Source organism: Anguilla rostrata, chromosome 1 (genome assembly GCF_018555375.3).
Source record: "Anguilla rostrata isolate EN2019 chromosome 1, ASM1855537v3, whole genome shotgun sequence".
NCBI lineage: Eukaryota > Metazoa > Chordata > Actinopteri > Anguilliformes > Anguillidae > Anguilla > Anguilla rostrata.
In genome coordinates this window covers 21,267,297-21,288,818 of record NC_057933.1, presented here as the reverse complement: position 1 = coordinate 21,288,818, position 21,522 = coordinate 21,267,297, and the positions used below count along the sequence as shown (strand labels likewise).

The following is a 21,522-nucleotide window of genomic DNA, read 5'->3' as shown; positions in this document are numbered from 1 at the left end:
AGGGACAGTGTCTTGGCATAGACAGTCATAAACACACGGGATTTGAAAAGGAACTAGCAGGTACTGAAAAGCAAGACCACATGACAGTCTGTTGAACTTAGAGACCAACGAGAGATCCTCATATCCTCATAACCAGTACAATGAGTTACCAGCCATTGAACACTTCGGTGACACTAAGATCCTATAGAAATGAACAAACCTTTATATGTGGCACAATTATAATATGTAAGATATATATGGCTGTGCTAAAAACAAATACTGTTCTGTCAATAAAATTATACTCCTGTAAAACATAGTACACCAGTAGATGGCAGTGTTGAACTTTCGACTTTAGTTTGGACAAGGAAAACTTCTAATTCAGTAAACACTTGATATTTGTTCTATTCAATTCAGCGGAGTTGTAAATTGATTTACATGCCACATAATAAACCATATCAAATTACTATCTATTTTGGTATTTCTTTGCTTGCTTTTATTCAGAGGTGGCTTATATCTTTTCCACAGTTTCCACCCATCCATCTCGCTATAAGGAAACATTCACATTTGCCAAGGAAACAAGGAAAATGTAAAAAAAAAAACAATAAAAATATTTCATGATTACTCTTTTTTTCTAAATATATCCATTTCTGTTTGTATCAACATCTCTAATATATCTATTCATTGCACACAAAAACTTAAATATATATTTTTTAAACCCCAGAAAGTGAACTATCCTGTTCCTATTTAGTTCTGTGTGTATGTGCTTTAAGCGTTCAAGTAGTATAGAACCATTAGGATTTAGGTTTAGAGCCATGTCCTCAGCAAATCCAATCCAATCAATAAGTGCTTTCCATCATATACACAATTGCATCAGAACCCAGCAAATTATAGAGTTTGAGTATCATTTGTAGTACCAGAATTTAGTGCAATACACATGAAAAATTAAAAGATAATCTGTGTTTATACAGGGGAGAAGGTTGCCATTTTACTGGCTTTCCAGTGGGTGGAAGAAGTATGGCGAAGAAAGGAAAAAGATAACGTAATCGATGGAAGAATTAAAGGACAGCATGACATTTTTATAAGATTAAAAAGTGAGATTGATGAGTAATGCATGAAGGAGCAGGAAAGACATTTTTCAACAATAAGATTTGGACATATGAATTGCACAATATATATAATAAACAAACACAACAGTGAGAGGTGTGATAACTGCCTTAAAGAAGAGTTTGAAGAAAATGTCATGTCACCTTGCCCAAAATATATACAGAAAAACTCTTGTAAGGATTAAATTCTGATATGAGAGACATATTACAAAGAAATTCCAGTGATAAATGCCATTTTCTCGTATGACAGTTTTTAAGAAGCACATGGTTACTGGGTAAGGTATTATTTATTTATTTATTTATTTATTTATTTATTTAAGTAAATATAATACCGATTCACACTCCTTTCCAGTTGGTGGCAGTAGTGCTCCAAAACTGTTTAATCGCCATAAAACTAAAAAAGAAGTTATTCGCGCGCGTAGAATGCATCGATGAATCTTGTAACATAATAGAACTTAGTTTGCCTAGCTTTTCGATACACGTGTTTTGTTTTTGTTCTTAACATTTTTTTAAGGATACTATTTCTTCGTAGGAACTTACAGCATTTAATTTTACCCCTTTCGATTGGTAAGGAATAATCTGTTTATTGACTTTGAAGTTTGTGAAGTCTAGGATAGCCAGTTAACTTCGCTGTCAACTAAATTTACAAGCAGAATGGACCATTATTAGTTTAATTTTTTTTAAATCTGAGCATCCTATCTAACGGTAGATTGCTGGTTAGCGAACTAGTTGAAAATGACTAATATTAGCTGGTGTGAATGAATTTAACACTCTGAACAGTGTTATTTATATCTAAAGTATAGATCAAGACTACAGAGTATGTGTTGAAGCCATATGAACCGCAATGTTGCACACCACCTTGTTGGCGGGCAACAAGCTTACTTTAGCTAGTTAGATGGCTGGATAACAGATTACCATTTTAACTATCTGGCGAACGGTCGTATTAGTAACGCCATCGGCTGCTTATTGCTACTATTACTAACTTATGTTACTGGCAATGATCAAGTTGACAGGTTGATATTTAGCTAGCTAGCTCTTCGCCCCGTGCAGCCTGTAGTTGACGTTACTCTACTAACTCCAAAATACAGGTTGCAAGCTAACGTACCTAAGTATATGACTGCACAAGAGAGTTTGCTCGCTGGTGTTATGTAGGTATACAGCTAACGCTGGCTAGCTTAGCCTAGTTCATTTCCGCGTTGTTGCCGTGACGTCATGGCCATTGTAACTTAGCAGCAAAGGATAACGCCCACGTTTCATTTGGCTTGATGGCGCTGCGTGGTTGGTATGTTTTTAGTCATTACAGAAGTCCGACATCGATGAATCCACATAATGAAGCTTCAGTGCGATGTTGAAGTGGTAAATCGGATGCTGCCCACCTATGGGATGAAAAGCCGAGGGAAAGGAGCAAGGGCTGTGTTGTCGATCGGGAGACATTTGGACAAGGTTACCCAGCGTACAAATATTTATCTGTTGATATGCACAGCAAAGGACAAGGCGGGTTCTAAATATAAGGTGAGTTTCATTTTTGACAGGTGGCTTAATTTAAATTTAACTCTAACGTTAATTTGCGCCTTACTAGGTTTTGGGACTTAACGAATCGTACCTCTCGATGTTTGGTAACTTCGTCAACGTCGCGTGTCTCTTAAATCTCTTTTGGCTTTTTCCTGGTGGAATAGTGATCGCTATGGTCTCCTCCTCTGAGTGTCTGCAGGAAGTCGTTGAAACCAGATAAAGTTAGATGGCCATTTTAAGTGTAAAAGCTATTCGAGTAGAAATTAGCTTACTAAGTGTAGCTTACTTTACAGATCTTCATGTTATACGATAGTTGTTTGACTTGCATTACATATCAATAGTAGACCACAGGGATATAGTTTGGCTTTGTTTAGACTAGTATCTATAGACTAATATCTGTAAACCTATAGACATGAAGCTTAGGTAGGAATTGTGGATATTATAGAAAACGGGGCTACTTCTGTAATTTATTCTACTTTTATTTATTTCTCTCATTATTTTCTACCCATCAGCAATCCAAAGGATGAAAAGCTCATGTTAAAATATGTTGATGGGATATTACATTATAGGCTAGAGCTATTTGCTTTAGAGCTTAACAGGTTTATTCAAGTTGAATTTGTTTGGCAAGCCTGGGGTGACTTGCACTGAAAGTGTCTACAGTTTCAATTGAGTGTAGTGATTAGCTTATATTGGGCAATCTCTTGTACAGGGAGGTTTCTGTGTTAAACCCATCTGTAAACACTCATTGAGTAATTTCAACAAATGGATAATTTAATTAATAAAATATCACTATTCGGTTTCTCTCAAATGGATGGAAAATTCACTGTTTAGCAGTTTTTTTATTCTTCTCTTTTGCTAGTTTACCCATTTAAATTAAATACTGTTGTAAATGGAAAGCCTGTTGTTGTAGGTCTTGTGTTGGTCACTGGCACCAATTCAAGATGACTTGAGTTCATGTACACTAATGTCTGTTATAAACTCCCACAGTTGAAGGAGAATATTGAAAAGTTTTTCACTTGGTTTGTGGAGGAAGGCAAGGCCACTGTGAGACTGAAGGAACCAGCTGTGGATGTCTGCTTGAGTAAGGTAAGGGGTGATGATCACCGGTGTTTAGAACTAGTGGAATGTCTCTGCACTTCCCACAATCCTGTAAATGTCAGAGTCTGGAATTCCATAACATTGTGCTGTACATGCAGTGTAGCCTCGGAACCATACAAACTAGTTGTTGCTATATACCTGCTGCTATCAGATCCCATCCAAGAGGGCTGGAGGTCAACTGTCCCTAACCCTTCTCCCCACTGTTAATACTGTGCAACAGAGAAGTGTCTGTGAACTTTGTTGTTCTCACGTATTTAGCTGTAGCCACCCTAGTGAAAATATGCTTGAAATTAACTGAACATGGAAAATTAAGAAATTGTAACGATGCTGTCTTTGTCCTGGATTTCTTTTCCCATACTTATATTTTGGTCACGCTGACAGCAGTGTCCCATAATGGGCATTGGAGACTAGTTTAATGTATTTGAAATGTATTAAAATGTGCTAGTTTAAGGACATGTTTCATGTTTGATCATGTGTTGATGCTACATCCATTCTTTAGTTAATGACTTTTTTCATAGAGCATGTGAAAATACACAGCAATCCTACTCTTCTTTACACTGCACTGTTTTGGAGGATTTTGTGCAAATGAAAACTCTTAAGTTTGTAAATCCTGAATGAATGCAGAGTTTCATTGGATCCACGGTGTCCACATTCACTATCAGGTTGGAAAATATGCCAAACCCAGCATGGGCTGAGGTATGCCTGGTGTGGGCAATGTAAATGCGAAAAAGAACACATGCACTTTGTTTAGCTGAAAAGAGGTTGCTATAAAGGACAGCACAGTCAGGGTTTTTCCTGGCATGAAAAGGGTTTTTAGTGCTCCCCCACCATTGGGCTAGCACTTGTGGTCACACAGTCATCCAACATTTAACTATTTCCCGTTTGCCCTTTACTCCCATATTTCCACTTTGGTGCACAACAAAGATCTCTCTATGCAGGAAAAACTCTGATAGTATTTACTTTATGCTTCTAAGTCATTTTCAGATACAATCCATTTATGGAACTGGATATTTCTACTTAATTCAGAGTTAAATACTTGGGTCAAAGGTACAGTGACAGCTTGAACTCACAACTTTTGTGGTGCAAGCCCAGTTCAGCAATCATTGTGCTAAAGAATTAAGAATAAAAATAGACCAATTTCATATTTTGGCGATTTTTCATTGTCTTTCCTTGTTCCATATTTTCCATGTTTTTGGTTGCCTGTGCGTTGAACAGAGAATGGTTGCTTCAGCAAATCATCCTCAAAAGCACATCGGTGTTGCTAAAACATCTGCTAGCCATGATTTTACGTTACTCTTGCTGTTCCTATTTCTGTGCATTACTGTTCTGTGGCTCAGGTGTAAGGCAGTCTTAATTAGGTAATGTGCGAGTACGGTTGGGTGTTTACGCACCATGCTTCTGCAACATGGATGAGAGCATCGGAGGCTGACTCTTTGTTAAGCAGGCGTCCAATGGGAGAAGAGCTGTCTCCCGGCTCGACTGCTGCAGTAGGGCGGGGGTGACCTTTCCCCTACTTCCCTGGAACGCATGTATTTCATCCCTGCGCTGCAGGGTTTAGCCGTCCGCAGCACCGACACAGTGCACAGACGTGCTAGCATTGCGTGAGGATTTGTATGCTGCTTTCCTATAAGGGTTCTGCGTCGCCAGTCAAGTATGTAGTGTATTCTGATTTTGTAGCAAAAAGAATAGTCTTAACTGCCGCTGCTTTAATGGAATTGTTCATTTTTGTAGTAGACTGGTGTAGTGAGGTTTGGTCAGGGTTATTCAGAGCAAGTCAGTTCAGCCAATCAGAATTCTGTACGTCTGTAGAGCCAAATTTGGTGAACATAGACACGACAATGATTTGGAAATATATTTATTGGCTATGATCATTAATATGTGAATAGGCTAATTAAAAACAATAATTAGCATAATACAAAGGATAATGTATGTTTCTTAATCAGAGAAAATGATGCAACAGCTAAACAGAGAGTAAACATACTACCATTTAATGAAGGTTTATTCGTGTTCTGGGTTAGTGACACGCTACTCTATATTACATAGTTAGTTCATTTAATCATTCTCATAAAATTAAGTTCCAATAATGTAAAACAGCAAGGTCAGGGAATTTGCTGTTCCAGACCAACACACGCATAGCAAAACAAATACAACAACAAACAGCTAAATTATTTAATCAGGTATTACAAGTTTTAGGTCATCCTATTGTTTGATGTCAGTGTTAAATAGAATGCATTTCAATACTTTGCAGCAATAAAAGTGGAGGCCACTCCTTAATTCCGTTAGGTGATGTGTCAGATTGTCAGCTGGTCCAAGGCCACCTCAGGTGTGTGAGCTCCTGGAAGACTTCTTTGTTGAAGTCGGGATCGCAACGGGTTCCAGTCAAGACGACTTTGGATGTGCACAGATCTTCCACTTGGGTCAGGCCGCAAGGGAGGTATTGGAGGAAAAGTCTGTACTTGTTCCTCAAAACAGCTGCAAATGGGAAATAAACCAGCTTGGGTTATTTCATGGATGGTGGGCTAACTCAGGCAGGTCTTGGCGATCGAGTGAGGTGCTTGTTGTGACACGTAGCAAAGTCCGTTATGGACAGGTAGACTGTAGGGTCAGGTAGAAGTGTCTTTTCCATCAAAGCAAAGTTACATTTTTGGTGAGTTTTTCTGCTCCAAAGTCGCTGGCGTGACGGAACCCCGGGGATGTTTTTGTTTTTTCCTATTGAGCTTCCCATCATTGATTTCACTGGGATGTGACCACACCTTCATGTTGCAATCATAATTATTGTGTTTACCCTTTGTCAGTACTTTTCCCCTCACTTTTTGTGAAGAACAACTCATCAAAATTAAGCTAAAATCATAACTGCCTAACAGACAGGAAATATTGCTCATTCTCTTGGCCGTTTTCCGAAGTGGGTTTTCAGGCCTATGGCCAAATTACTCATACACGTTTTGCAATATTCACGCTTTTTCATTTCTTTCCTCGTTTCAACATGAGGGCTCCTTGAGTGTAATGCCAGTAAATTTCTTTTGAGAGATAAGGTAGTTTTCCATTTGAGAGAACTGTAGCAATACCTGATAAAATGGTAGCACCAGTCTTTTTTATTAAATTAATTAATTAATCTTTTTAAGTTGAACCCTACCTAAAAGGAATTGCTATTCACGAACCAAGCAGTAGTTGATTAGTTCTGAAACAAGTGCATTGCTTATTTTAGACAAGAAAATGTTTGTAACTGATTTATTTTATTTATTTTTTTAATTCCCATCTTGTGTTTTGGAGTAGACCCATGGTATTTCAATATTTTGGACAGTGAGATCAACTGCATGCAACCAGTCTAAAATCACATATACCTAATCACAAGAGATGTCAAACTGGATTGGCTTGATCGAATGTGTTGTATAGAAACGTCTTTGACTTTGGTACTATGGTATGCTTATGAGAATTGTCAACATAACATATTGGGATAATTCTCTTTGGTGGCATTTGTCAGCACAGTATTGACAGAAGAACAGCAACAGCCTTAACGTCTGTTTCCTCTGCTCCTTAGGCTGATGCTAACAGCCTGAAGAACTTCCTCTCAGCTGCCAGGCTGGCCCACAGAGGAAGCGAAAATGACACGCTTCCATTGTCTACCCTCACACCTGTCCGGGCCCGGGATGTGGAGAAGCCCAAGAAGAAGCTGACCATCGTGTCCAAGAAGGACTATCCCCACACCTCCAACTTCCCCTACTCTCTGGAGCAGCTGCAGGTGTCCTACTGCAAGCTGTCCCGAGTGGACATGCGCATGCTCTCCCTCAAGTGTCTGCGCAGGCTGGACCTCAGCAACAACCACATCAAGAAACTGCCGGCCACCATTGGGGACCTGGGCTGCCTGGCTGAGCTAGTCCTCCACAACAACCACCTGGAGGCCTTCAGCGAGGCCCTGTGTCTGTCCAGCCTGCGGCGCACCCTCCAGCTCCTGGACCTGAGTCACAACTGTCTCCAGGGCCTCCCGGCCCAGTTCTGCCAGCTGCGGGAGCTGGTCAACCTCAAGCTGGACCACAACCGGCTCCTGCGGCTGCCCTTCCATATCGGCCAGCTCTCCAAGCTGCGCTTCCTCTCGGCCGCCCACAACAAGCTGCCCTTCCTGCCCGGCAACTTCCGCCAGCTATCTCTGGAGAACTTGGACCTCTTTGGCAACCCCTTCGCCCAGCCAAACCCTCTGGACCACACCATCCAGCTCACATTCCCCCTCACACTCCAGGAGATGGCCTCTCGTGCTGTGATCAACCTCAGGTGAGTCCAGGATATTGTTTAACAGCGCGTAACTGATTGCATCAAAGTAAGCTTGTTGTGTGCCTCGGAGGAATATGTCTACTGTGAAAGATCAACAAGATGTTGGCGGAAACACAGGAATATTTTTTGTTTGCTTGTGAAGTATGTAGCAACTGCTGTATGCCATGTCATTACTTGGTAAATCAGATATTTGTAGGGGTAGAGTATCCTGTTTCTGGCATGTCTAATCTAATTGCATTTCAGCTGCACCCAGAATTCCGTTGTAGCTGAGATTAGTATTTAATAAAGAACTTTCTCTTTTTCTGTCCTGGAAAACATTTTTTATATTGTCATATATATTGTTGGAAGGGGATGCTAAGAGATGTGAGACCGAATATTAGAGGGGCCTTATAGTCTCAACACCTTTGTGTGCGAATTAAAATATGAAGTAATTTGGTACTCAAGCTTCTTGGATAACTGGCTATCATTTTCCTTTAGACCAATGAAAGTGTAAGCTGGTTTTAAAGCTCTTCATCTTAAATAAGACAATGGAGTATCACATGGAGGCAGATCTGACTTGTATTTTTTCCATAGGGTCTACATTTCGTAATGATATTAAGGGCAAGTTTCCTCTGCTGATGCTACAGTGCCTTGTTTATGTTGTCTGCCCTATCTGACTCCCAATGGGAATCTTCTGTATACAAACAGTCGTGAGAAACAGTTGCTTGAGGGAAAACCAAACACACTCTCATTACAGTGGTCACGCTAGCCCGTGGAATGCTGCATCTTTGGAGCAAATAATGTTTTGGCGTTTTGATCAAAACAAACAGGCTATTAATATTTTCCCACACAGGCTATTGATATTAAAACCCCTAGGTGTGATTTCTGTTTTAATTTACTCATGAGAAAGCTAGCGAGAGAGTGACATCCTGTTTTAGACTTTTCATTCTAATTAATGACACACTTAGTAAAGGTGAAAATGTGCTTTAATATCACTGTTGGTTGATGAGGTTTACTATAATTAAATTATGTTTTACCTAATTACTGAAGATATGAGGTGTGTCATTTGAAATGTGTAATGGAACTGTTCATATTATCTATGCACAAAATGGTGCAAGTTTTCATGAAACATGCAATGGCATAACGGATGGGAACACGTATGTAGCAACTCTATTGAGAAATCGGAACCGGTGGCCTCCTGTCAGACGCTGCCTCTGCCTGTTGTCCGTATGTGTAATTCACCTCTGTTCTTCTGGTCTAACCACAGAATCCCCTACGGGCCGCGTGTCCTGCCTGCCCACCTGTGCCGGGAGCTGGAGCTGGCCAAGGCCTGCGACTGCGGCCGGGCCTGCCTTGGCTCCTACATCCAGACGGCGGTCAACGTGAACCTGCACTCGGTCTCCCACACGGTGGTGCTGGTGGACGACATGGGGGGCACGGAGGCCCCCGTTCAGCGTCATTTCTGCTCCCTCACCTGTTACTCTGAGTTCCTGGACTGCTGCCTGCAGCGCAGTCTGAGATGATATCGCCGGGGCCGGGGACCGCCTGCCGGCGTCGCGCGCGTACGGCACCGGGCATCAGAGGCAGCAAGCCAGTTTAAGGCATCACGATGGACCGCATCGAGTACCTGCGCACTGTCGGGTGCCATCACCCCTCACCGATTTGGCAGCTGCTGAGGCATGCATGCTCATTCCAGAAGTGCATTAGCCGTTAATCGGACAAGCATCAAGAGGCTTTTGATGTAGCTGCTGGAGCAAAACAGAGAGCGCTCGCTGGACAGTTAGCCCAGTTCACTATGTGAACTCTTAACAGGGAGTGAAAACAGTGCACTGCTTTTACACTCGTTGATGGAAGAGTTTGAATGGCAGCTTTGGAAATAGGTCAAGGGAAATTAAACAACACTTTCATGCAGTATTTGTTTATTCTTTCCCATGAACAATGTCTTTCACTGTTTATGCAACCATGTTCAATTTCCGATATTGAGCAGTACCAATGAATTCGCTGAATGTCTTGAATGTGTCTAAATGGTCTTTCCTAAGTGTTCTGCATGCAGTGGTGTAAGCATTAAACTGGGAAGCATTCTGTGGTTCTCCAGAATTGCTTACAACTTCAGATCAGTTGAAAGCAGTGTTCTTTTGTGCATTACTGGGGTTTCTTGCAAGTCACTCTTGTGTTTTACCATTGTATTAATTTATGTTTGTCAGATATTAAATTAAAATGTCATTATTTTGCGGTGGTTGTCAATGATGTAAATGGTTGGTGAAAGAATATGCCTCCCTTTAGTAAGTAGAAACATTGATCATAAATTCTGTTGTGAAATATACTCAGTAACCCCATTAATAGTCTGTAAAATTGCTGCAGAAGTAGCAACCACTAATCCAAATCGAATCGTATTGGACAAGTATGAACAGTAGTCTCCAAGATGGAGTTTCTAGTTGCTTGCAATGCCCTTAACAGTACACAAGATGGCACCAACGAGTTGTACCATATTCGTTTTTTTGTTTTTTTGTTTTTTTGTTTTTGCGCCGGAAATTTTAATAGTACCAAAACTCACCTCAGAAAAAGAATGTTTGGGAACAATCAATGTACTCTCCAAATCTTCCTGAGGGGTTCACTGAATTTCCATGTCATATAGTTTCTCTTTCGTTTAAACAATACCTTCAGAATGATTCATTGTAGCACTGGTGTGTATTCTGTTTTAAGGTGTTGAGATGTGGAGACCTGTTAGCTTGAAGTAGGAAAGGCAAAATTATTTTTTTCTGATAATTTTTTTGAATTACAATAAGTCCCAAAAAGTGAACAGCATCTTTAAATTTTGTTATAACCAACATGAATGTGAAGTGTATAACATTTACAAAGGCAACAACACAGTTATTTTCAAATTAAAAGGCGTTTACCACTGGTAGGTGAGCCATATTTAAACTTATACATTTGGTCACCACAGATGTAATCAAAAGCTGATTTGAAGCCCGACGGTGTTTCAAGGTATGTTTTAAGAATCTGTCCACTTTAGCACACGGTGGCTTTTACTTGCAGACTCCTAATACCAAGCCCATGTCTACATTTACAATCAAAAGGTGCTTGCTAATAGGCATTCTTTTCAAAAGGCGATATCTGGCTGATGGTGTAGGTAACACAGGTGACATCATACAGACAAAGGTTTTAACTAACACAGGCTGTCCTGATTTCTGGCTAAAGAAATCTGTGGCTCCTTTGTGTGATCAGGAAGTGTCCTGACTTCAAACCTCACTAAGAAACAACCTGCCAGAAATGTACCTCTGTCTTCCTCACATGAATAAAGGTACACATCCTTGGTTGAACTAAGTGGCGGGGACTATGCAGACTTTACTAACATGGGTACTATACTAGCATGAATACTACAAACCGTAATGTACAGTAACAGTGTGTTTTGTGATGGAGGTTATTGAAGAGTTTATATTGTACATCCACATGGAAATGTGTAATTCAATAAAATTAGAACAAAAAAAATGTCTCCAGGGTTATTGCATTGAATTTCCATTGCAAAAGAATGCCCAGGAATGGTGAGGCTGAGTTCTTAGGAAATTAAAAACCTATTTATATTGTGCTTTTCTCCTGTCCACAGACAATCTGTTGAATGGAACTTACATTGTCATAGAAAACTTATCCTATGCAAACTGAATGTAAATCGTTGTCAAGCACGGTTGCAGTTTGTGGTGTTAAATGTTGAGCGGTGGCGCTGTTCAGAAAAACAGTGACGTCATCGCCATTTTCTTTCGAGCTCGGATCTTGAGAGCCCCCTGGAGGTGTAATGCATTCTGGGATACCGAGGTCATCATTGGTTCAGTTCTTCTCGCTTGAGGGAAAATCGCAATCTGATGGAAAGAATGGAGGAGAATGAGCATCACACAGCAACATTTTGTTGATCAGTGTGGATCTCAAGGAGTATCACTGGAGTACGTCACCTTTTAGACAAGGTAACTTATGCCACAAGAGGAAAGAATGTGGTTTGTTACAGCAACCGTTATTTCGCTGGCTAACCTAACGTGAGGAGGGGTTGGATTCACGTTCGTTTTCGAATGTTACCCCGCTCCCAGCGGTGCGAGTGTTGTGGTATGTATGATAATAGCGTTAGCAAGCTAACGTTATGTTGCTGGACAGTTTTAGCAAGTAGATTTCAACTTCATTATTGTCGTTTTCGTGATGGACTGATAGAGTTATCTGTGTATCCTTTTGCTTAGATGTGTTGCGAGCTGGCGAACCGATAGGATACTAACGTTACCGCGCTCAGGCGAGGGTGCTCTGCAGATGTGCCTGGAAAACAGAATTAGCTAGCAAGCTAAATACCTAGCAACATATATGTTGTTAAACGCGTCTATGCTTCAGCCACGGTTAATTTCTTATAGAATACAAATTAGTATTGACATTTTGCAGCTCAAAGTTAAATTGATAATATTTGATACTTGATTTAATTTTCTCACTTCCGGTAAATGGCAGCTAGCCGCAACTTATTGTCAAAGAGCGTTAAGAGGTGGAGGAAAACGAGTTGTAGCAAGTCATCGCTCTCGTCAAATCGAGCTTGCAAGCCGTACCAAGAGATGTTCAACTTTGGTATGGAAAGTGATCTTTGACTGTCCTTGAGTACGTTAGCGAGATTTTCGACTATGTATAGCCTATAGCTCTGATTAGCTGAGCATGTGTGGCTAATGCGAAAATTAAAATTGGTACATTGCAAATGTGAAAGGTCACATGATTTTCTTATCCTATATTTAAGTAGGTTTTTTTTTTGTTTGTTTAGAAATTCATATGCACAAAATACAACAGAAACATTTACTGGAGGTCTATTTGAGTAGTTAATAAAAGCCTCAGTACTTTAAAGAAAAATGCAATGTTCGGTCCGTACTGTCCATACAGCTTACCTAATATGCAAATGTCACAAAAAGACGACAGAAATGCATGTCAACTGTGTTCAACTAGCACATTTTCATGAACTTAACTGGAGTGTCATGTGGTACATTCATGAAACTGCTTCTGCAAGATAGCGAAGTAGAACTTTTTGGACGACACTCATCCCATTATGTTTGGTGTAAAGAAAATACAGCATTTCACAGTACAAAACATCATATGAAGTCAGACATGGTAGTGTGATGGTGTGGGGGTGCTTTGCTGTTTAGGGACCTGGACGACTTGAAACTATTGAAGGAACTATAAATAATGTTCTGTACCAGAAAATTCTTACAGAGAATGTCCAGTCATATGTCTGTGAGCTGAAGCTAAATAATTGGCTTGCAGCAAGACAATGATCCAAAACACAAAAGCATGTACACATCTGAAGGGCTGAAAAGAACAAAATTAAAGTGTTGCAGTGGCCTAGAGAAAGTCCTGACTTGAACCCAATAGAGATTCTGGACCTGAAACGAGCAGTTCATGTTCAAAAACCTACCAGTTTGTCTAAATTACTGCAGTTTTGCAAAGAAGGGGGAGCTAAAATGTCCTCCACAGTAATGTGAAAGACTGATATAAAATTATAGGAAGTGTTTAGTTGCAGTTGTTGCTGCTAAAGGTGGTGCAAACAGTTTAGAGGGCAATTGATGTCCACATGGGTGATATGGGTGTTTGATAACTTTTTGCATTAAATAAACAAAATAATTTTAAAAATGTGTTCAGTGTATACTCAGGCTCCCTTTTCAAATACTACATTTTGTCTAAAGATCTGAAATCATTCAATGTGGCAAATGTGCAACAATAGAGAAAATCAGGAAGTGGTCAAATACTTTCGCACAGCACTGTTCAAAATACAGGAAAAATTTGAATGTGTTCTGTGAGCTACTTGAAAAGGTGTAGGTGCAACCCTAATGACACTGGAACTCATGTAAACAATACTGGAAAATGGCAGTGCGAGGCAAGCATGCTACAAACATGTACTGGTGGTTTACACAGTGTTGTTATTTTCTTGTGTATAAATTTGTCAAATCTGCACCACAGAAAAAATTCTAATTAAGAAGATGAGATATGACATCTGTGACATCCACGTATTCATTCTATTCCTGCAGAATGAAAAACAATCCATCTGTTTTTATTCAGCTCACTGTTACTGGCAGACATATTAAATATCAGTGTAACTATGTCTTTTTTGGCAGGGTGGTATTTATATGTATCAACAGTAAGCCTGACTACTCATTTGTGTTTGTTTTCTTTTGATTGTGTTTTTCAGGGGTTATCTGCAGCTTGATTTAATGCAAGCTGCAGACCTGCTTGCAGTTATAGCACACCATGTCCTGCAGGATGTGTTTGGCTTTGGTGATATTTTAAGAGGATCCATGTTTACAGCATTCCAAGAATCAAACGTGAAGAAAAAGCAACAATAAAATTCTTCTTTTTTTTTTTTTAAACTAAAGAAAGGTTTGTGCGCATAAACAGACCTTTTGGATAGTAAGCCTGCCATATTTTTTGTCCTTTTTTACAGTCAAATTGCCAAGGAACACTGCCCGTCATGAGATTCCGAATCTACAAGAGGAAAGTGTTTATACTGACTGTGGTGGTGCTGGCATGTGCCTTTGCCTTTTGGAGCAGTGGAAAGCAGAAGAAGAGTGACATGTTCTCAAAAGAGATAGAAGTTGCAAGAAGCAACAGGGCGCAAGTCACCCCCGGGCACAGGAGACTTTTTAATGAAACGCAGCCCGAGAAAGTCGCAAAACCAGAGGTGGACAATATGACTTTGGTTTACAGGGGGATTGTGTTTCAGTTGAACTTTGACCAGACTATCAGAAACGAGGAGAAGTTCAAGGCACGTCAACAAGATGAGCTGGTGGTGGTGGTCCAAGTCCACAACCGACCCGAGTATTTGAAATTGTTAGTAGAGTCTCTTCGGAAGGCAAGGGGAATAGAGAATGTGTTTCTCATATTTAGTCATGACTACTGGTCACCAGAGGTCAACCAGGTGGTCGCCACTGTTGATTATTGCCAAGTCCTTCAGATCTTCTTCCCCTTCAGCATCCAACTTTACCCTCAAGAGTTCCCAGGGAACGACCCCAAAGACTGCCCCAGAGACATTCCTAAGAAAGACGCCTTAAAGTTGGGCTGCATCAATGCAGAGTACCCTGATTCCTTTGGCCATTACAGAGAGGCCAGGTTCTCCCAAACTAAGCACCACTGGTGGTGGAAACTGCACTTTGTCTGGGAGAGAGTCAAAGCCTTAAAAGACCACAAGGGGCTGGTGCTCTTCATCGAGGAGGACCACTTCTTGTCACCCGACTTCTACCATGTCCTCAAGCTGATGGAATCTCTGAAGAGGGATCAGTGCCCTGAATGTGACATCCTGTCCCTGGGGGCCTACAGCCACACTGGCTTTAGCAGCAAGGTGAACAAGGTGGAGGTGAAGGCCTGGAAGTCCACAGAGCACAACATGGGCATGGCTATGAGCAGGGAGACCTACCAGAAGCTCATTCAGTGCACAGACACCTTTTGCACCTATGACGACTACAACTGGGACTGGTCGCTGCAACACGTCACCGTCGCCTGCATGCCGGAGTTTTGGAAGGTAATGGTGAGTGAGGCACCACGCATTTTCCATGCCGGGGACTGTGGGATGCATCACAAGAAGGCCTGCATGCCCTCCAGCCAAAGGACCAAGATCGAGAGCATCCTCCAAAGCAGCAACGACCAGCTGTTTCCAAAGAGTTTGCTCATTAACAAGAGACTGCCTGCTGTTGGGGTGACTCCTCACGTCAAGAACGGGGGCTGGGGGGACATCAGGGACCATGAACTCTGCAAAAGCTACCGCAGGTTACAGTGAATTTTTTTGTCTCCTTCGCATCCTTCTTCAAAGCCTTTACAATATATCTTTCTTTTTTTTCTTGGACCGTTATTTTGCCTGTGGATTTATGGGACTGTCCCAAATAAAGTAAATGGGGTTTGGGCTTATATTGGAGTGTCTTTTAATAACATAAGTAAAACTTTTCTTGTGAATGACTTGAGTGGTTGAGTGAATTCTATTTAGAAGCATTTTTTAACAAATTATTTTATTCATGTATGTAGTAATACTCTTATACAAAGAATGGTATAATATATATATATAAGTTTTCACAAAATGCCATTATTGTTAAATGAGTCAGCGGTATATTTTAAAGAAAAGTGGGTCTGCTGGTGTATCCTTGATTTTGTTGTTCTGCCTCTTCCCTTGAGTACTGAACGTACATGTTGAGGCCTGCGTTTTGTAAACTGGACCATCCCACTCAAATATGAATCGGATAACACCTCCAGTTTCCGAGACCACACGTATTCAGGTTAAATGAAAATGATGAAAAGAATGCATGAAAAAATACAACCATTTTTCATTGTGGGGGTATGAAATTATTTTCCGTGATCAAATTTCAGATAAACAATAAAAGCCCAGATGCCCTGGAAAAGATTAAATTACCTTGCCTATACTGTCTGACAGGGAACCAATTTTTGTAGTAAACAACGCAGGGTACCTTAATCATCTGTATTACTGGGTTTGGCTGTCCACTGTGCATGTATAATTAATTTGATTGTGTTAATGCTGCATAGATTTGCTGACATCAAGTGTGGTCCTAGAGGACACAGTGTCCCATTTACGGATTTTCTATCTGAATTCACTTCAACACCTGCATCCTCCTTTACCACAAGAAATGCATACAGATAAATAAGCCTGTTAAAGCTGCAGGCAAGTTACTTCAGTACAATGTTGCTAACGGGAACTCATCCCTGGTAAAATACAAGCTAATAACAAGCTAATTGTATGTTTTTATTGTTGGTGTAAACATCACAAGGCAGCCACACACAGATGGCATCATGCATTCAAACTTACTCTGAACACTGCAGAGGAAAAACTTGCCTTAACGCACAACCTTTTTTCTCTGTTCTAAAGAAGGAAGAAAATGCACTTCTGCATCACACATTGCCCTAAAGACACGGACCATAAGGCTGTTTCCTTGGCTTGTGCGGACCTGTCTGCATGCCGTTCTCTGAGACTGATGCTCTTCTGGGAACTTAGCCTTTGCAACAAGCTGTAGTAACAAAACTAGCTTCCCAGAATGACAGAGCACAAACTGAAAGCGCACACAAAGTTAATGGCTGCTGTGAACAAGCAGCAATTTGAATAGAGAAGCAGCAACCAGAAGAAGCAAATGAGACAGAATGTCTGAACATCCAAACAAATAAAATGGAAGTGAGCTGAAAAATGGCATACCTATTTTTGTTTTATAACTCCCACTATTCTCTGCCTTTTAACATAAAGCTTAAGGTAAAAACGAATGTCCTAAATATCATTCTCTCACATATTTTGAAATCTCTTGTTAATATTACTTTACATGAGTCAGTGCCCTCAATACTGACATAAATCTGACTACAATTACATTTTGGAATCAAAACGTGATCATTAGCAAATCATTGTTTTAAGTATGGCTATGAATAATGTTGCTACACAGATGTAGCTACATCTCTACAGGACCCTTAGAGGAGAAGTGTCAATCCAGCTCATACAACAGAGAGTTCTGGAAGGTGAAGGCAGCAGAGGTGGTATGGTCACTAATGACCTCGTCACCATTGATCTCTCTCAGAACAACCGGAAGGGGCTGGTTGTCAAAGGGAACGTCATCCTCATCTAGCTCAACCCTCTTTTCCTCTGCCTCTCCCACAGCTCCACTGAATTTCTCAGTCTCTGTACAATCCCCACCTTTTGCTGTAGGGCTCAGACCTCTAGAGGGGCCGGGCTGGCTTTCTGTGATCTCGCTCAGAACTTGGCCCCCTTGATCTCCGGCGACATCACCCAGGGGCAGAGAGCGCTGGGATCGCCGCTCCTGGGCTAATGCTGACCGTGGCGCTGAACAGGGCTCTGGCCCAAGCTCACAACATGGACCTTCATACACAGCCCCATGGGAGCAGGTCCCAGTTTGCACACCACAGCCCAGATTAGACGGGATAGCAGATGCGGCTTTTGATTTTTCATCCTGTGCGTTATCTGGAGATTGATGAGAGATGTCAGCTTCCTCCTGCAAGAAAAGTTATTAGAACAGTTAATCTTCTTGGGGAGAGGGGCAAGGGGGGAGGCTATAAAACAAGCAGGGTGCATGGTGAAGAACAGCAAGGGCTGTTAAAGTCTGATCATCATGTCTGCTATCATAACGAATGAAATAGGAGGCTACAGCTTTCAAATGAGTTCTGTGTGGATACAGTACATCCTCTTCTTGCAGATATTTTAATGTACCACAGCAGTAAATTCCACGGTAATACATTTATTTCCCAGTGAGCCACTTGGTCAAAAGCTTTCTGTATTCTTTCAAGCACAAATAATTAAAACAAAAAGGAGCAATATACTGTGGTTGAGAAATTGGAGGAATTTCATTTAATCACTACCTCCTGTTTTCGTAACTCGTTTCGTTGAGCTTGCATCAGTCAGGGGGCAATATGATGTTATATCTAGATTATGAACATTGAAATAGTCTTGTTACAACATCATGTTCTACCTCAGTTACTGAGGGAATTGATGTTCTGTATCACAGGGGAAAGCTTTACAGAGATGTGACACACGCAACTCATCATAAGTACGTTTCGCTTTGAGTACAGACACTTCTAATAGATCTCTGCTTCCTGGAATGTCTGGGCACTGAAATGAATGCAGTACTTTTAAGGACAGCCAGATGTGCTCTTTCCCTATGGTAATCTCATGTCCTGAGAAAAACTGCAACTGGTCTTTTATCTATTAAACATTAAGTCTTAAGCACGGTGGGGTGGAGTCACTGATGGTGGCAGAACGTAAAAATGTTTTCATTATGGCAACACGCATGCATCTGGCTGCTTTTCATAAGCCCCCCGTACAAGACATTCAGTCAGGCTGATTTGTCAAAATAAATTACAGGCACACAGTTATTGCATTTTCCACGATCCACACCAGATAATTCAGTTTGGACAGGAGATGGAAAAATTGTTTTCTTTCCAAATCCGAAGGGCTTTTCAATGTGGTGCCACCAAACACATTTTTCAAAACACAGCTGACAGCTGTTAATTTCAGGCAGCATTGATTTTTCCCATAGCCCAGGTTTGAAACACTGCATACTATATCAATCCATTCTCTTTGGCTGGGGATCAAGCTGGTAATACTCCTCAGCTCTTCCTTTCAGAATAAATTAGGAAGCGATGACACACGATTCTTCACCTGGCATTGACTCAAATGACTTCATTAAAGGCCTAAAATGACACTGTACAATATTTCAAATTGCTTTTCAGAACAATAGCCCAAATTGAATTAAACCATTGACCCAGTTGCTAATTTAATGCAATAACACCATGAACCAAAATTAATGCAGAGAAGTAGCAAATATAATCTGTAAAAGACAAACATTTATCTTTGAGAAAGCTCCAGTATGTGTTCAGTCGTTGAGTGTGAACAAATGGAGTGTAGACTTACTTTATTAATTACTTAAAAAGTAATAAATCTTCTTCAAAACATTCTATTCATGATAAGTTGTTCCAAACTACTTGTGGGCGGTAACTAAATTGCCCATTTTTTTTTTGTTGTTGAGTACTCTCTGACAGTGAGTTCTATTAAAGCAGGAAATGTCACTGTCTTGCACAGCCATTACGGTGAAAGAGACACATTACCTTCTGTTGAATAGAAACTAAGGCATAGCAATCAGGTTCATAATGGGCAGCCTTCCAAAGGCTGTGAACAGAACCTCGGCAGGCATTTGTGAAATGATTTACCTCTTCATTGAAATTCTCCTCACAATCAGCGCCTGCTTCAGCGTGTTCCGCACTGGGGACTGCTTCTTTGCGATGGAGGTCTTCGTGCTTTGAAGTATCGGTATGACAGCCAGATTCACAACTACTGGAACAACTGAGGTATTCTTCAGCTTCCTCAATAGCACGTTCTGTCAGTTCAAACCCATTGGTGTTTGCAGGAGAGGAAGAGGCTACTGCTGAACTGTCCAGTGGATGGCATTCAGGTTGTTCTGAAAGTTCAGAGGCAGGTACTTGACCTCCTCCAATATCTCCTGACTGAGTTATGTTATCGCCGTGATCACTGCTGTTCTCTCCACTAATCACATCACTGACAAGCTGCTGACTGTTAGCCTCAATCTTCAGTGGGTTTTTTGCTGGCAGAACCGGTAAAGTGATAGTCAGTTGCTTCTTGACTTTATTGAACTTGGCCCCTCCTTTATTTTCATCCACGGGGTATGCCAATGGCAGCTCCAGTCTGTAAGATGGTTTCAGGGATTCCAAAACAATGCACTTCTCAGTCACGTTCAGATCAGCTTTCTCAGCAGAGTTTAGCAGAGGCAAATCAATGGTGATGACAATCTCTTTGGGCCTTGGGTCTGGTGCAGAATCTCTGGAACACCTGTAGTCTTGCAAATCAATATATGACCTGTACTTCACAGTGTAGCGTGGTTCAGTAGGCTTGGGTCTATTTCCGAGGTGAGCTTGATATTGGGCAACTTTAGTCTGGTTCTGCTCACAGTTTTTAGGTTTGGGGCCCTCCTGAGTCTTGTCCGACCTACTTTGGTTATTGCCGTATGGGTATGGGAAACTGAGGAGGTCGTTTGGTTCCGCGTGTTTTTCTTTACCGAGGTGACCAGGTACCGGTTTGCGGATGACAGTTGCGTTTGGTACCCCTTTGTATTTCATTTTTAATACTTTGACATTCTTTTCGTCTAGCTTAACTTTAAACTGATCTTGGACTCCCTGGAGCGCGGTGCTTTCAACCAGTTTCATAAACCTATCATTTTTTCCAGCTATGTAAAGCGCATCTGGATGAAAAATAACATCATATATCATATATTTGTTACCTTTCGAGTCCAGGTCCGGCCTTCCTGGGGTCAAACTGTAGGGCAGTGACCACTGCTGTCCAACTCTGCCATCGGTACCCCGCTCAGCTCTGCATTCGGGTTTGCCTATCAAGTCATTGCTACAAATGTTGATGAAGCACTTTTGTTTCCCGTCCAAACTTGTCTTCAATACCCGCTCTGGTTTAGGGTGGACGAATTTGATAGCCATGCCTCGCTCCTGTTCCATTAATGTTATTTCTTCCTCGTACTTTTTCTTGTTCTCCGGGTTTGATATTTCCTCGGCGTACTCCCTCAACATTTCTCTGAATTTCTCATCTTTAAAAGCTTTGCTGAAGCGGTTCATTTCGTCAGGAGTTAAATTCAGCTCCTCAAGTTTTGAGCCCACATCCATTCTGACTGGGGTCTAGAGCAGCTGAGCAAATTAGCTAGCTATAATACTATGTTAAGACAACAAGCAGTTTTGGTTATCTAAATTTTCTAGGTATTCAGCTAAAGATAGCAACCAGCTAAGACGGCAGGTAAATTTAAGCTTGTCTTTCAAACTTTCCAATCTGAAATGACAACGTTATTTCGTCCAATATACTAACGCACGCTGGTACTTCCCTCACTTCAAATAATATGCCTTGTTGGAAACCCGTTACGTCTCGTCGTAGCTAAAACTGTATTTAAAAAAATAAACAGAATATGTTTATGGTGACGACAATTACCTGCGCCACACACACTTCAAGTAGAGCTGTGTTTGCGAAACCATAGTAACAAGAGTCTGTGGTTGCTATGCCAATTAAGTGTGATGAGCA

At 41.0% G+C, this 21,522-nt stretch overlaps 3 protein-coding genes across 7 annotated transcripts; 2 read left to right on the top strand and 1 right to left on the bottom strand.

The window, feature by feature from the left end:
• The first annotated feature begins 1,478 nt into the window (after positions 1-1,478).
• Positions 1,479-10,163, top strand: lrr1 (leucine rich repeat protein 1). Its single transcript, XM_064329926.1, has 5 exons — positions 1,479-1,649; positions 2,377-2,594; positions 3,582-3,680; positions 7,231-7,958; positions 9,205-10,163. Exons 2-5 carry the CDS (start codon positions 2,412-2,414, stop codon positions 9,458-9,460), a joined length of 1,266 nt encoding a protein of 421 aa, XP_064185996.1. The 5' UTR covers positions 1,479-1,649; positions 2,377-2,411; the 3' UTR covers positions 9,461-10,163.
• A 1,551-nt stretch (positions 10,164-11,714) lies between these two features.
• Positions 11,715-15,887, top strand: LOC135251957 (alpha-1,6-mannosyl-glycoprotein 2-beta-N-acetylglucosaminyltransferase-like). 5 transcript variants are annotated; one of them, XM_064329841.1, is made up of 3 exons: positions 11,715-11,893; positions 14,131-14,263; positions 14,383-15,887. In XM_064329841.1, exons 2-3 carry the CDS (start codon positions 14,153-14,155, stop codon positions 15,709-15,711), a joined length of 1,440 nt encoding a protein of 479 aa, XP_064185911.1. In that variant the 5' UTR covers positions 11,715-11,893; positions 14,131-14,152; the 3' UTR covers positions 15,712-15,887. The 5 variants fall into 5 exon arrangements, with proteins under 5 accessions (XP_064185911.1, XP_064185936.1, XP_064185918.1 ...); XM_064329848.1 differs by having other exon boundaries at positions 11,889-12,029; XM_064329856.1 differs by lacking the exon at positions 11,715-11,893 and adding an exon at positions 12,401-12,527.
• Positions 15,888-16,670: 783 nt separating this feature from the next.
• On the bottom strand, positions 16,671-21,492 carry dnaaf2 (dynein axonemal assembly factor 2). Its single transcript, XM_064329824.1, has 2 exons — positions 19,641-21,492; positions 16,671-17,929 (listed from the first exon to the last, which is right to left on the bottom strand). Exons 1-2 carry the CDS (start codon positions 21,114-21,116, stop codon positions 17,405-17,407), a joined length of 2,001 nt encoding a protein of 666 aa, XP_064185894.1. The 5' UTR covers positions 21,117-21,492; the 3' UTR covers positions 16,671-17,404.
• Positions 21,493-21,522: the final 30 nt, after the last annotated feature.

Bases quoted from the DNA above. Each gene is read 5' to 3' on its own strand.
- lrr1 (XM_064329926.1), top strand. From the start codon at position 2,412: ATGAAGCTTCAGTGCGATGTTGAAGTGGTAAATCGGATGCTGCCCACC. The intron at 2,595-3,581 runs GTGAGTTTCATT...AAACTCCCACAG, and splicing joins AGGCGGGTTCTAAATATAAG to TTGAAGGAGAATATTGAAAA. The intron at 7,959-9,204 runs GTGAGTCCAGGA...GTCTAACCACAG, and splicing joins CGTGCTGTGATCAACCTCAG to AATCCCCTACGGGCCGCGTG.
- LOC135251957 (XM_064329841.1), top strand. From the start codon at position 14,153: ATGCAAGCTGCAGACCTGCTTGCAGTTATAGCACACCATGTCCTGCAG. The intron at 14,264-14,382 runs GTGAAGAAAAAG...CCTTTTTTACAG, and splicing joins CAGCATTCCAAGAATCAAAC to TCAAATTGCCAAGGAACACT.
- dnaaf2 (XM_064329824.1), bottom strand. From the start codon at position 21,116: ATGGATGTGGGCTCAAAACTTGAGGAGCTGAATTTAACTCCTGACGAA. The intron at 17,930-19,640 runs GTAAATCATTTC...CTTTTCTTGCAG, and splicing joins AGGAGAATTTCAATGAAGAG to GAGGAAGCTGACATCTCTCA.